Source organism: Canis lupus, chromosome 36 (genome assembly GCF_048164855.1).
Source record: "Canis lupus baileyi chromosome 36, mCanLup2.hap1, whole genome shotgun sequence".
Lineage (NCBI taxonomy): Eukaryota > Metazoa > Chordata > Mammalia > Carnivora > Canidae > Canis > Canis lupus.
In genome coordinates this window covers 2,284,948-2,299,519 of record NC_132873.1, presented here as the reverse complement: position 1 = coordinate 2,299,519, position 14,572 = coordinate 2,284,948, and the positions used below count along the sequence as shown (strand labels likewise).

The window sequence follows — 14,572 nt, the reverse complement described above, 5'->3', positions numbered from 1 at the left end:
AGCTGCTGGGAGCTGGGGTGCGGGAGGGCGCTGCCAGGTGGCCGGGGACCTGGTGTGCGCCAACCCCCCCAGCTGTGAACTGTCCGAGGTGAACCTCAGGAGCTGCCAACCTGAAACTGGAATCATAGCCCTAAACAGGGGGGAGAGGGAGAGAACGAGCACTCGCAGATGAATAAAAGCTCAAGAGACTCCGATTTTTTTTTTAATTATATTTATTTATTTGAGAGACAGCACAACAGGGAGAGATGCAGAGGGAGGAGCAGATCCCCCCCACCCCCCGACATGGGGCTCGACCCCAGGACCTGAGCCGAAGGTGGATGCTCAACCGACTGAGCCACCCAGGGGCCCCCAGACTCCAATTTTTTTTTAAAGTTCTATAACACAGAGATCTGCTCAAATACATCAAGTGAAAAAAAAGCAGGGTACTCCTCTCTGTTGCATTTTGCACAAAGTTCCCTGGAACCATTGTCCCGGGAGATTCTCTGGTCTGAATAAAGATCCCGAGCAGGTTTGCACTAGGCCTCCGGCCCTCCTCACCCCGACACACAAGAGCATGTCCAGGTTCTCACAACATTTGAAGTCAAGGAAACCAGTGCAGCGCTGCTCACCCGAGCCTCTACCCCGTTTTACACAGTGAGGGAATCTCTAAGGGCCTGTTGTAAACTACAGACTAAATCTCTCTCTGGCCATCATCAGGGATGATTCCCTGGTGGAAATTGCTGGTCCCAGATTGACTTATTTTTGCTGCTTTGTGTGTTTCTGGTCCTGACATCTGTGGATGGGCTAACCAAACAGTACAATTGTATTAAAAAACAAAAAAACCTAAGACTCTGCACTGGAGTGAAAAAAGAGTCACCTCTAGGTATTTTAGCAAAGTGAATTTAAACACGGGGAATGTGGTGCTCACAAAATGTTGGAAGGGCTTGATGGGCAGAGAGAGCCCGTCGCTGCCGCTGCTGCCCACCCTCCTCATCGCCGCCTCTCACACTCACCAACCAAATTAACAGATGCTAGGCTGAGCCCAGCCTCCGTAATGGCCACAGATGCTTCCAGAAAACCGGGCGCTGGTGACTAGAGGCTGGAATCCTCAGACCTGCTGCTTCAATTCACGTGGCTGAGACTTTGCCGGGTCACAGAAGCAGCAGGTGGACGGTGGCTTCCCACGGGGCACCTGTGTGGGGGACCCGACTTCCCGAGGAGCTGAGGGGACGAGGTCTTTAACTTCTCCACGTCTCCAGTTCCGTGGGATGGGGGGAACGGGTGGTAGCTGACGAGTTCCATCAGGCTTTGGGATCCTTTTTCCCTTTTTCATCTCATTTTTTTCTTTTTCTTTTTTTTTTAAATTTTATTTATTTATGCATGACAGACACACAGGGAGAGGCAGAGACACAGGCAGAGGGAGAAGCAGGCTCCCTGCAGGGAGCCTGATGCGGGACTCGATCCCAGGACCCGGGGTCACACCCTGAGCCGAAGGCAGATGCTCAACCCCTGAGCCCCTCAAGGGTCCCACGTCTCATTTCTTCTTCTATGAAGAAATGAGACTATGAAAAGCCCTGCTTGTGGTTGTTTCCAAGAAGTGGGCCTCCCGGGGGAAACTGTTTTGCCGACAGGAAAGACAAGAATGCGAATTTCCCCACCTTTCTTTCTTTTAACTCCCCTACAAATATTTCTATTTGGGTAGAGTTAGGGACCTTCATTGCATGTCTCTCAGGTGCCTGCATATCTGAGAGTGTACAGGTCACCTTCTAACCAGGAGGCGCAAGCTGTGATGGGCCTGTGGTTGGTGATACTCATCCTGTAGGCTGCGAGGCTGGTGAGGCTAGGACTCTCCTGTCCCTGGCCTCCTGACTCCGAGTCCCCCCTCAGTGCCCGACAGTAAGCGCGCAGTGAGTAGCCAGCGCATTGCATGGATATCGTCTGTAATCTGTTCCTGAATCGATGTTTTCTCTCTCATCTCTTTGTGCTTTATTAAGTCGGATTTGACAGGATTCATCCATTAGCTGGAATATTGCATTTGCTGTCGGACACCAGGCCGACTCCTATTACCTGATATTTGTCCAACATTATTTCCTTTTGCCTGTAAGAGGAAACTCGCGGAAAATTTAGTAGACATGTCACTGCAGCAGTAAATAGCGGGCAGGCACAGATGCTCATTTCGAGCTTCTTGAACTCTCGGGAGTCGAATGTGGCAGACGGGACCGTGGAGCAAGTGGCAGCAGCATGAGCTTTGCGGCTCCTTGAGAGCCCAGTTCCTAGGAGAGAAGGGAGGGTGTCTGAAGACGTGCTGCCCAGTGCCTCACATGCTCCGTTTAATAAATAGGATGATGGTGTAGCCGGGCTGAGGAAGAAGGTTCTGTAGTTCCTGATGGACTTGAGAATTTCATGGAGAACCTAGTGCCTGGTTCTTGGATATAAGGCACCTAGAGGATGAGGAGAGAGAAGGAGGCACCCCAAGTAACTACCACCCAGGTCATGGTACCTGTAGCATTACCAGTACCTTAGAAGTGCCCCCCATGCCCTCTACACTGCACCCCCTCAAGATACCTGCTTCCCAGATCTCTGACCCCATTTCCTAGCAGAACTCCCCATAAATGGAGTTACATACCAGCCATTCTTCTGCATTGGGCTTCTTTCATGACTGTTTTGTTCATGATCGTCACCCATTTTGTTGCTTGTAGCTTAGTTCATTAATGTTTATTGTTGGGTAGTAGCAGAACCTACGACTACATCACACGTTATCCCTTCCGCCACTGGTGGATCCCCTGGATTGCTTCCGGTTGGAGGCTACGGTAAACGATGCTACTCTGAGCTTCCTTTTACATGGGTTTTAAAGCAAATATACACTTGACTATTGAGTGTGAATGTAGGAGTAAAAATGCCAGGTCATAAGGTAAGCTCGGCCTTGGGATACGCGGTTGTATCCTCTGAAGATCACTTAGGCCAATTCCCGCTCCCATCGGTGCTGAGATCTTCAGTTCTCCGCTTCTCTCCCACCCCCCCACCCCCCGCCCCCCACCATGTCAGCCATTTTAATTGTAGTTGTGCCAGTGGGTGTGTAATAGTAGTTCATTGTGCTTTTATTTTGATTTCCCTGATGAATAATGACAGCCACTTTTCATACATTTATTGGCCATTTATATATCCTCTTTTGCAGGGTGCCTATTTGTCTTCTGACCTTTTCTTTTTTCCTGGGTTGCTCATCTCTATTGGTGAGTCGCCGGTCAGGTCTACATACAGTGTTGCAAATTGCTTTTCCCATCCGAGGCTTCCTGTTTGCTCTACTGGTGGTGTCTTAAGGTAAAGAGAAGTTCTTGATTTGAACATCAACCTTAAGATACTTTTGCCTACACCACAGTCATGAAGTTTCATGAAGTCTTATGTTTGAAAAGATTTATTGATTTGCTTTTGTTATTTAGATCCACGGTCTACTTGGAATTGATTTTTGATTCATCTTTGCTTTAAAGGAATATCCAATATGCTCAGTGCCATTCATAAGGATTGTCCTTTTTCCATTTAGTGAAGCATCAATTTTGTCGTAAATCAAGGGACTGTTTATACTATACACACACACACACACACACACACACACACACACCCCTCCTCCTCTCTGGTGGCAGTTATCTTCGTGCCCATATCACTTCCTCCTTTGCTGTAGCTTTGTAATAAGTCTTGATGTCAGGTGGTGAAAGTCTTTCCAGTTCTTTTAGTGGTTACCCAAGAGATTACAACAACATGCATCCTTGATTTATGAGAGTCAACTGCAAATTAGTACCTTTACCACTCCCTGGTAGTGAGTCATTAAATGAAATTCAGTTCTCCCTATAATTTAAAGCCCACAAGAACTTATTCTTATTGTTTTATAGGGAACATACATCTAGGTTTATCCACATATTTATCCTTTCCATTGTTCTTCATTCCTGCCTACAGTTCTGTTCGTCCAGGTGGCATCTCTTTCTTTCTGCCTAAATTAGTCTATTTTAGTGTTTCTTTTAGCATGGTTATGCTGGTAATGAATTCTTTCAGTTTTTAGGGGTTTTAGGGGCTTTTTAGGGGTTGTCTCACTTTCATTTTTTTGGAGTATATTTTTGCTAGGTATAGAATTCTTTGTGTCCTTTCCTTCAGTGTCCCTGAACTGGAATCTTGCCACTTCCACTTGTCCACAGTGTGCACTGAGTCGGTGTAACCAGTTTGGTCAGATAACAGTAAGTTTCCAGAGTTCATGTCTGCCAAACAAGGATGACTGTCTTTAAAAATATGGATAATCCATCCGGATAGGCTTCTTGGAGGGCATTTTACAGAAGAGATGGATGTCTAAAATGTGCATTCTTAGTCTTCCGGGCTTCTAGCCCAATTCTAGGAGTTTGCTCTAAAGCATATAATTGCACAAGTATAAAGGTGAAAACAACAGCAAACATTTTTTTAAAAAGATTTTATTTATTTATTTCTGAAAGACACACAGAGAGAGGCAGAGACACAGGCAGAGGGAGAAGCAGGCTCCCTGCAGGGAGCCCAATGTGGGATTTGATCCCAGGACCCCAAAGGCAGAAGCTTCACCCCTGAGCCACCCAGGTGCCCAGCATTTATCAAGTACTTATCATCTGCTGGGCTCCATTCTAAGTGCTTTGCATGTATTAACTACCTCATAGGGCAGTTAACCACCTCCAGCAACCGTACGAGGAAGGTGCTAGTGTTATTCCAGGCTTACAAAGGAAGCATGAAGCAGAGGTCAAGGAACCTGACCAAGGTTCTATAGTTGATAAGAAATTGGACTGAGATTCAAAACCAAGCAGTCCAACTTCAGAATCCATGTTTTGTTTTGTTTTTTTAAGAATCCATGTTTTTAATTGTCATTCTTTCTATACTGCCCCTCTAGGATGTCATTAATACATTTAAAAGCAAACAATGAGGATACACTAAGTGTCCGTCAATCAGATCTAGTTAAGTATAGTATATCCAGAGTGGAATGTTCTATAGCCATTAAAGTAATGCAGTTCTGTAATCATGAAAAAAATGTGGATGACATATTGTCAATGAAAAAAAAAAAAGCATTGGGATTCTATAGAACAGCTTATAGAGTACAGTGCCATTAGTTGTGAAATTGCATGCACCAGGGGGTGGTTATGGCAGACGCCTCCACGATGCATTTTTAATAGTGAACCTGACTATTAAAGTCAGGGGTTTTTTGACAAAAAAACAGTAAAGCTATTTTTGGCTAATGGACAGAGACACTATCTTTACTCTTCCTCTATCCTCATATATTTCTTGGTACATAATAGCCAGTTGAAAATAAAAGCACATGATGGCTATTGAATGGATGAGTTAATAAATACTTGAACTCTATTGTTATTTACATGAGGGTTTCCCAGAAGATTTTAGACATTACTGTCATGAACAATAACTCCTTTTTGGGTGCTTGTATTTCGTAGCATTCCCCTGCACTGTCCCTCTATTTGTTTTTTCTTTTGAGAAGCAACACTTAATATGGATTTTGGCAATAAAACAAATACATGAGTTTCAAAGGGCTTATTATATCTTGTGTCCTTTTATTGTTTGAGAATCAATCAGATCAGCAAACTGTTGGTTAGCAAAATTCCTTTTAATTGCTATAATCCTACCTCCCAACTTGATTGAAAAAAGGAACCAGGTTCTCAACAGAATTAATATCCATCCATCCCTTCTCTCTGGTGATATGTTTTTTTTAACCACCCCCCCACCCGCCAAATATTTTATTTATTTATTTATTTATTTATTTATTTATTTATTTATTTATTTGACAGAGAGAGAGCATGAGCCCCAGGGGAGGGTCAGAGGCAAAGGGAGAAGCAGGGTCTCTGCTGAGCAGGGAGCCTGATGCAGGATTCAATCCCAGGACCCTGACACCAGGACCTGAGTCAAAGGTAGATGCTTCACCAATGGAGCCACCTGGGTGCCCCAGCGGTGCTGTTTCAAAATGCGAAATTCATCTGGAAGAGTTTTGAGTCGAGCTGACCCACATTGCCTGTGGAGAGCAGCTGCAGGGTTTGGCCGCAAAGGGCCAAGGGACTGCGTGTCCACTGCAGCCGTGAAACTGCCTGCAAAGGAGTCTTCCTGCCAGAGTGTGTCCTGCTGCTGGTCTGACAGACAAGGCTGGGGCCCAGCGGAGAGCTGGGGAGGAGTCAGAGAGAGGCCTTGCATCCTGTCCTCTGAAAATCTACAGAGTCCAGGATTTAATTTTGATCTCAAAACACTACGGAGGTCTGTGTTTATGTATGTCTGTGGGAATGTTCCTTAAAGCAAGCTCACTTGGGAAAGGAAGTAAAGACTCCATGTATCATATTTTTAAATGTATACAAATCTTCCTAGGAGTGCCATAATTTGATTCTTAAAAAAAAAAAAACCACCACCCTGAACCCTCCATAAGATTATGTGCATAGATTGACACCACAGTTTGGTTTCCGTACCACACCCGGAGCTCTCCCGGCGCTTACGAAAGCAGAGGGTCACCTATGGACACCATCTAGTGCCTCCGTGTGTCCTGGCTCTCACATCTCCATTTAAGAACGTCATGTGGTTTTGCTTTTTTCTTACCCGGTACACACTTAGTGACAAGGAAGTGACAGTCCTGTAGTTGGGGTGGTCCAGCCTCAGGGACACTGCAGGGCCATGTTCAACAACACTAGGACAGTCTGCAATGCAAGACTGGTATTTTTTCTTTTAAGATTTTATTTATTTGAGAATGAGAATGAGAGAGAGAGAGAGAGAGAGAGAGAGCACGAGGAGGCTGAGGGGCAGACGGAGAAGCAGACTCCCGGCTGGGCATGGAGCCCAACGCAGAGCTCGATCCCAGGCCCCTGGGATTGTGACCTGGGCTGAAGGTAGCCGCATAACCAATGGAGCCCCAAAGCTGGTATTTTCCCATCATCTCTAGTTCCTACTGTGATATAAGGGCCACAGACAATGCCCTCCAGAGGTTCTGTTTTTGCACTGGGAGCCAGGGCTCGAGGGCTCAAGCCAGCATTTCCCAAGGTCAGTTTACTCCTCCAAACGTGAGGACCCCTGTTGCTAGGTCGACAGAATTTTCAGATCTTTCCCTGGTACCTCTTGATACCCAAGAGTTTCTACATCAGGATATCCCCTTAGGACTTTCAAAAGCCGTACCATCGCTTTCAAGTACGGTACCCCCCTAATTCAGAAGTTTTAGTCTTTTGTGTGTGTTTTAAAGAAGCCTTCCAGGAGCTCTGACCTGCCGTGTGCCTGTGGAAGCCCACGTGGGCCTCGGGGGTCGAGGAGGGGAGGTGGTGCTTGCCCTTCCCGGGGTGGCCCCTGGGGGCTGGTTACAAACGCAGACTCTCAGGCCCCACCTGGACCCACTGAATCAGAACCCGCCTCTAAGAAGCTTCCCAGCAGATTCAAATGCAAGATACAATTTGAAAAGCGCCAAAACGGCCTACGTACAAGATCCCTGCAAACATGGGGACGATGGCGGTTATGTCGCAACCTGCCCCGGCCTGTTGAGTTCTGTTACGTTGAGCACGACCTGCTTCTGTTCTCTTGTTGCTCGGAGGCCCCCCTGCCCACCCAGATCGGAGAAAAATCGCTCAAATGTTTGACAGTGCCTTTTGTGTCTCCTAGCAGATTGCCCTTCCCTACCCTTGTCAGTCTTACAAGCTGCTTAGCAGTTGTCAAAAATGATGTTATAACCTGTCTGGAAGCCTGTTTGATCTGCTATCATAATCCTATTGACCTGCCAAGCCTCGTGATTCAGTATAGTTTGAACTGGTCACATGAATGTGAATTATGGGTGGGGAAATTTAGTCTGCTTCATGAAGATCTGTTTGGACATGTTCGATTCTCTGACGCCAAGACAAGCAAGAGGTTATTTCCTAAATCATGCTGCACATGGACTCAAGTTTAGAAATATATACCCAAGTATCTATTGAGCTAATATCTATATTGTAAAACACATGCAATAGTATCTTATTATAGCATCACATTAAGTGACAACACTGGGGTTTTTTTACTTGTTTAGTAAACCAATGCCATTTTTTAAAAAAGATTTTATTTGTGTATTCATGAGAGACAGAGAGAGAGAGGCAGAGACACAGGCAGAGGGAGAAGCAGGCTCCATGCAGGGAGCCTGAGGTGAGACTCGATCCCAGGACCCTGGGGTCACCGCCGGAGCCAAAGGCAGATGCTCAACTGCTGAGCCACCCGGGTGCCCCAAGAACTATCACCTTGAGACTGTTGGGTTATATACAAAATTCGTTACTGTCCTATAGGGCAACAAACTGTAAACCCTGGACTTACCATTTCTGCTGGACAGAAATTATTTGTCTCTGCCAAACAAAAATCTCAACTAGCCTGTCACATTATGAAGTCTGAGACCTCTCGTCGGGAGTAAACAGTGAACAGAGAGTTGTCCCTTCTGTCATCCTCGGGTGGCCTTCCCCCTCCCCCACCATGGGACATGAGAACGAGGTATTTTTTGAGGCCTCATGTCCAATTTTATGCCATGTTTCCCGACACGCTTCCAGAAAACCGTTCCCGGTTAAGAATGTCAACATAATCTCTAACGAAGCCTTAAGTGTCCTCCCTTGGAAAGTGAGCATTTATTTTAAAATGGCAGGAGGTGAAAGCTGGCATATGCTCACAGTTACTCCTAAGCTTAGTGAGCTTGCAGAAAGTCCTTTTCAAAGCTTTCTCTTTATGGCCATCCTGATCCTTGGTCTTAGATTTGTGCCCGGATATCCGGTGGCTCAGACGACAGTCACGGCGAAGAGGGGCAGCAGCGACAGCGTGTCCACTCAAAGAGCCACCAACATCAGGAGATTCCAGCTACGTTCACACCAGGTGGCAAGGTAACCCTTCCCGCCTTTCCTTGGTCCCTGTGAACGCTGGTGTGTTTCAATAGGAAATTAATATTTTTTGAACTCCTGCAGTCCCCCTCCCTCCCCTATGCGTATGCTAATCACATAGCGGTAGGCTTCTGTCTGTGATCATTCATATTCATATTCATGAACAGCGTTGCCTCTTGCCGTTTGGCTTCTACTGAACCTCACTTGCATTATTCTCAGAAACTGAACCAATTGTGAGCTAGCATGGGAACGAGCACGTATTCAGTGTGTTAACTGGGAAACATCGATCCATAACTAAAGGTTATCTTCTAGAATGATCGTAGGAGTTTGGATTTTTCTTTTTTTTCTGCGCCCCCCCCCCCCCGCCCAGTTTGTTTTAATGTCAGGGTCTGCTCGCCTTGAGAGCATTCACTGAGCGTACAAAGAAGTGGGTCTTGGCTTTTACTCTGCTCCTGGCTTCAGCTCGCTCCGTGAAGGCAGCCAAGGGCAGAGAGGGCCCTTCACACTCTCAGCGGGGGACCTGGCGGAGGGGAAGATGCCAGAATCTTGGAGTTCTCTCAGCATAAATAGTTCCGAGATCTGAATGCATTCTTTCCTAACAATTGAATGAATGGTTTCGGCGCCCCCCCTTCTTTCTAGCTAGCTGACCTTGTGTTGTGCCGTCCCCTCAATAGCATTCCTCGGTGAAGATGTTTGGAGATCGAATGTGAATTTGTCGCAGAAAAGCTGCATATGGGAATGGGATGTAGGGTCAGAATTCACAAAGCCGGCAGTTCTCAGGGTTGGGGCCTGCGGCTGCAATTTCTGGAGAGTTCCCCAGGAGGAGCGCTTCTGTTTGGCTAAGAATAAAAACGTTACTTTAATGTGTTTCTCTCGACACTGAACTTCGTGCTGATAGTGGGGGCTCTTTGATTAGCGTTCGTTCCTGAACAATCCAGATGGCCAGTCTTATATTTTTGTTTTCGGTAACAAGACATAATAAAGCTCAAGCTTTTATCTAAATACTAAGTTTATAATTGAAGATGAAGATAGGCACAAGAATCATCTGTTTGCATTTCGACTTTGGAAAATGCCAGTCTCATGTAATTTTTTTTTTTCCCAAATAATGTAAAAGCTTTTTGTTTAAACCCAGGAATGGTAAATTGAATGAACCTTTAGGTTCATTATGTCTCAAATAGCACACTTGGTAAGTAGGCTAGCCCTGGCAGTGGTACCTTTATTTTAAATGTTGGTTAGGTCTTGGAGAAATGGTAGGTTGGCTATCATCTAGATGCTTGGGGGTGTTTCCTTCCTTGGCATGATGTAAGCATCTATAAGCATCAGTTAATTGTTTCTGTGTTTGTCTATTTTGAAACATTCTGATTTTAACATCATGATTCCTTCACCAGGATTATATTTCTATTATAGTAAAATAATGGGTGTTGGGGCTAGAAAATCTATAAAATATTGCAAGGCATGGTGGAGATAGTAATCATCTGTAATATACAAATAGGGAAAAAAACCCTACTTTTAATATTTGTTTATTTCCTTCTGCTATTTCGCCCATGCATGCAAGTACATATTTATATAGAACCAGGAGCATCCTCTGTGCCAAGTCTGTATTCTGCTTGATATTATCTCCCACTTATGGTCATTTTGAAACCACAGAAAATAAGGCTCCAGAAATGCATCTTCTCAAATGTAAAATGTTCATTCCAAATTAGTACATATTTTTATCCTATTATAGAACGCTTGATTTATATCTTCCCAGATTCTTCTTATGATGCGTGACCTTTGTGCTATTTTTTGCTTGTTTGTATTTTTGGATTGTTCTCTAGTGGAGCATGTGTTACTTTCTGGGCTTAATTGGTATGAATTGAGCTAACCCAACAAGAATCTTCCCTATACATAAATCTGTGAACAGCTTGATTATTTTCTTTGGTTTTTGTTTTGTTTTGTTTTTAAAGAATAAACACCTAGGAGTGGAATAATTGGGTCAAAGTGGTGAATATTTTGTATATTTTGTATACTTCATAGTCTATATTCATAGAAAGGAGTTTTAACACCCCCCCCCCCCAAGTAAGGAATATCCAGTCTACCATTTTCGTCCTCGTGTCTTTCCCTACCATGCTTTTGGCACCATTCTGTTTTCCTGGTCCCCCGTGCCGTTCACATCTCCCTGTACACCGCACAGGCTTTCCCTCTCTCCCTCTGCCCCTCCCGTGACGTGCACCTGCTCGGAACAGCATTGTCGCAGGCCCGGCTGCCGACTCCCCACCTCTGCCCTCACGCCCTCTGCACTGACCTCTGCCCGCAGCCCGTCCAGCCCTCCCAGGGGCCTGGGAACTGTTTTCTCTCCGGCCCTGAGTACTGTGCCGGACGGTAGAGGTTCCAGAGAAAAATCACCTCCTCATTCGGAATTTGCCAGAATCAAATCAGCAGATGCTGTTCTGAGTTGGAGATTCTTGTCAGTTTCTGTCATTTCTCTGAATTCAGTAGCTTGAAAAAATTAATATAAAAAGCTGTTCTTGAGTTTTTAAGCATTATCATCCTTATTTTTAGAAGCTGCTTTGGATACTTTTCTTACTAGAAATGTAGAGCCCCAAATAGGAAAACTCACTGGAGATGGTTCAAGTAGTTTCCTTATAAAAAATACCTAAATGTCTTTATTAAGGGCAGCCCCGGTGGCTCAATGGTTTAGCGCCGCCTTCAGCCCAGGGCCTGATCCTGGATTCCCAGGATCGAGTCCCACGTCGGGCTCCCTGCATGGAGCCTGCTTCTCCCTCTGCCTGTGTCTCTGCCTCTCTCTCTCTCTCTCTCTCTGTCTCTAATAAATAAATAAAATCTTAAAAACAATAAATGTCTTTATTACAAGATCACCTTTATGGCAGAAAATCCAATGTGTGGCTAGTAGGAACGAAACTATGCCAGAAGCACGTTGGCTAGGATTCCTCTTGCCGCAAAGGCTAGGGCTGCGGACCCAAGGAGTGTGGCCTCCTGGTGCCCTGGAGACTATTCCCACCAGATGTCTGGGGATCGGTGACCGTAGTTACAAAAAAGACCGAAGGAAGGAAGGAAGGCAACTTGTCTTTTCTGTCTGGAGACAACGGGTCTCAACTCTTATGGATAGTCAGGGTAAGAGAAAGGCATGCACTTGTCCCCAACACTGCGAACCGAGCATCTGCTCCACGGAGGCTCTACTGTGACGTGTGCCAGGGTGCGGGGGACTCAGGCGGCCCATCACGGCCTTGGCGGGACTCGGGGGAAAGCACGCGGCCACCGGACAAAGGCAACGTAAGGGAAGGGCTCCGCGAGCGGTGGGAAGCAAGGACCTTCCCGCTGGGTTCAGGGAGAGGTTAGCCCCAAGTGCGGTGATGCGCGAAGCTATTTTGGAAAGGAAATAGCTTTTGAGCTGAGCCTCGGATGAACCGATAGGATCTTGAGAGACGGTCCAAGGGACGTACGCGAAAGGAATGCGAACCCCGAGTTGCCTCATCGCACCGGGCAGGTTTGCGGGGAGCAGGTGGCCATGTGACCGCGACGGCGGAGTTCAACGGGGAGGGTGGGGGGGGAGCCCCCCAGAACCATAGGCTCATCAAACCCATATCGCACTGGACTCTGCTTCGCAATCTGCAGGCTGTCGGCCCTCGGGGTTAGTATCTAGGCTTCTGCTACCTCTGCGACTCGTGGGGTGTTAGACGCACGCGCCCAGGCCTGCCTCGGTCCCCGGGGAAAGTTGGAGAAAGTGCTATTGAAGCCGCCCTCAGGACGGCAGTCCCTGGAGGTGTGGGGGCGGGGGTGCGGTGACACGAAGGTCAGAGCCCTGGGTGGCAACAGCGGGAGCAGGATCGTGTGCCGAAGGGCCCAGGTTATGGGCCGAGGGGAGGGGCGGGCAGGTAAGGAAGGCAGGGCTGGCTGTGAGCTTCCGGGCGGGGGGGGGGGGGGGGGTGTGCCCCCAACAGCGCATGGAGAACACGTGAATCTCCCCAACACCTAGGGATGGAGCCTGACCCCCACCCTCCTGCAGAGCTGCCTCCTGGCCCCGCCCTGTAACCACCTCTGGACTTCCCAGGGCATCTGGCACCTGTTCTTGGACCTGCCTGAGCCCCTCGCGCCTCCTGCTGCCGGACCGTAGGTGTCAGGACAGCCTGGCTGGATCCCCGCTCCCTCGGCCAGGCTGGGTGCTCGGGTGCTCGGGGCGTGCAGCCCCCCCCGCACCCCACAATCCCTGCCCCAGCGGCTTGAGGACCTGTGGGCCTTGTCCTTCGGCCCCTCCCTGCTTGTCGCGGTCCCCAGCCTCTGTCCCTGGGAGCCCAGGGGGTCCCGCAGGAAGGGGGCGAAGCTCCAGACGCCACAGGGGGCAGGCCTCTGGGCCTTGCCGGGCCCTCTGCCCGCGGGGTTTCAGAGCAGCCCTGGGTTGTAGAAATTGAGGCAAAATGACTCTTGTCCCCCTGGCTCCTTCAGGGCTCAGATGGCACGTGGGTGGGGCTGCCACCGAGTACAGGCCTGTTGGGGTCATCGGCTCTGGGTCTCCTCCTTTCCCTAGATGCGTGGTCCTTCAAAACGTGCAGGCCACTTATGCTCAGTCCCCACCACCGGTCACCAGGCTCCCAGGCCCTGTGGAGGTCACGGCCGGGCTCACCTGGGACACCCACTCACCTGGGGTCGGAAGGGAGAGGAGGAGACACAACTCTTCCATGTGGGTGTCTGGAGATGGTGTCAGTGTCAGGCACGTCCAGCGCCGGGTCGCGTCTGCTCCGCCGTCGCCGCCCCCCCCCCACTCTAATACTCACTCGCCTGCCCTCGCGCTCCTTAAAATAAATAGATCTTTAAAAAAAAAAATCCCATGTCCTGGATGAAACCTCCTCAAGCATTTCACAGCAGCAGAGGACACCCCATCATGCGACACGACCAGGCTCAGGCCTACCCGGTGGAACTTGGCATTTTTCTAGTCGGGTCCCCCCACCCTGAATGCCTGGGTATTATTACTTTTAGGGGCTTTGCAGATTTTCCAATGCATTGTGGGAAATATTTTAAGATTTTCAGTTGTAAAGGTTTCAAAGAATCCATGTGAAACCCTGTAGCAAACCTCAGCAAGCTTCCAGTCCTCTGGCCTGGCCCTACTCCTCCCATCCCAGGGCTTTACCCTCTGATACATTTTGCCTTAAGAACAGTAAGGGAAGGAGAAAGTGGGTGGCGTTAAGGAGTTAGAGGTGGTTTTAGGTATATAAAGAGGGAGGGGGAGAGAGAGAACCCCAAGCAGGCGCTGCCCCCAGCGAGGAGCCCTACCGCCCGACTCCACGACCCTGAGATCCTGACCTGGGGGAAATGAGGAGTCGCAGCGACCAAGCCCCCGGGGCGCCCTGGGGTTAAAGATGTTTTAAATCGGTGTGGAAGGAGGGAAGGGAGGAAGGGAGGGAGGGAGGAGAGCTAAAGAGGAGGACAGAGAAGGGGAGGAGCCGAAGCAGGGATAGCATGTGCCGGGTGGGCCCAGCGGGGAGTCCGGGGGGGGGGCGCAGCAGGGCCCCAGCTCCTGGAAGCGCGGGGCACGGACAGCCGGACAGCGGGACAGCCGGACAGCCCGGCAGCAGGGCGAGGAGGGCCACGCTGCCGCGCCCCCGCTGACTCCGCCGGCAGGCCCGAGGGTGGGGGGGCCTGGCCCCGAGCAGGAGGGGGGTGGGGGTGGGGGTGCGCCTGGCCCTGAGCAGGCGGGGGTGAGGGGAGGAGGGGGGGTGGAGGCGTGGGGGGGCGCCTGGCCC

At 48.7% G+C, this 14,572-nt stretch overlaps 1 protein-coding gene across 1 annotated transcript in view; it reads left to right on the top strand.

Moving 5' to 3' along the window:
- The window catches only part of SGPP2 (sphingosine-1-phosphate phosphatase 2), a 100,273-nt gene that overhangs the window by 82,560 nt on the left and 3,141 nt on the right, over positions 1-14,572 (top strand). The window contains 1 exon segment of the mRNA XM_072812642.1: positions 8,712-8,866. Within this exon segment, the coding sequence (XP_072668743.1) occupies positions 8,712-8,866 (155 nt within the window).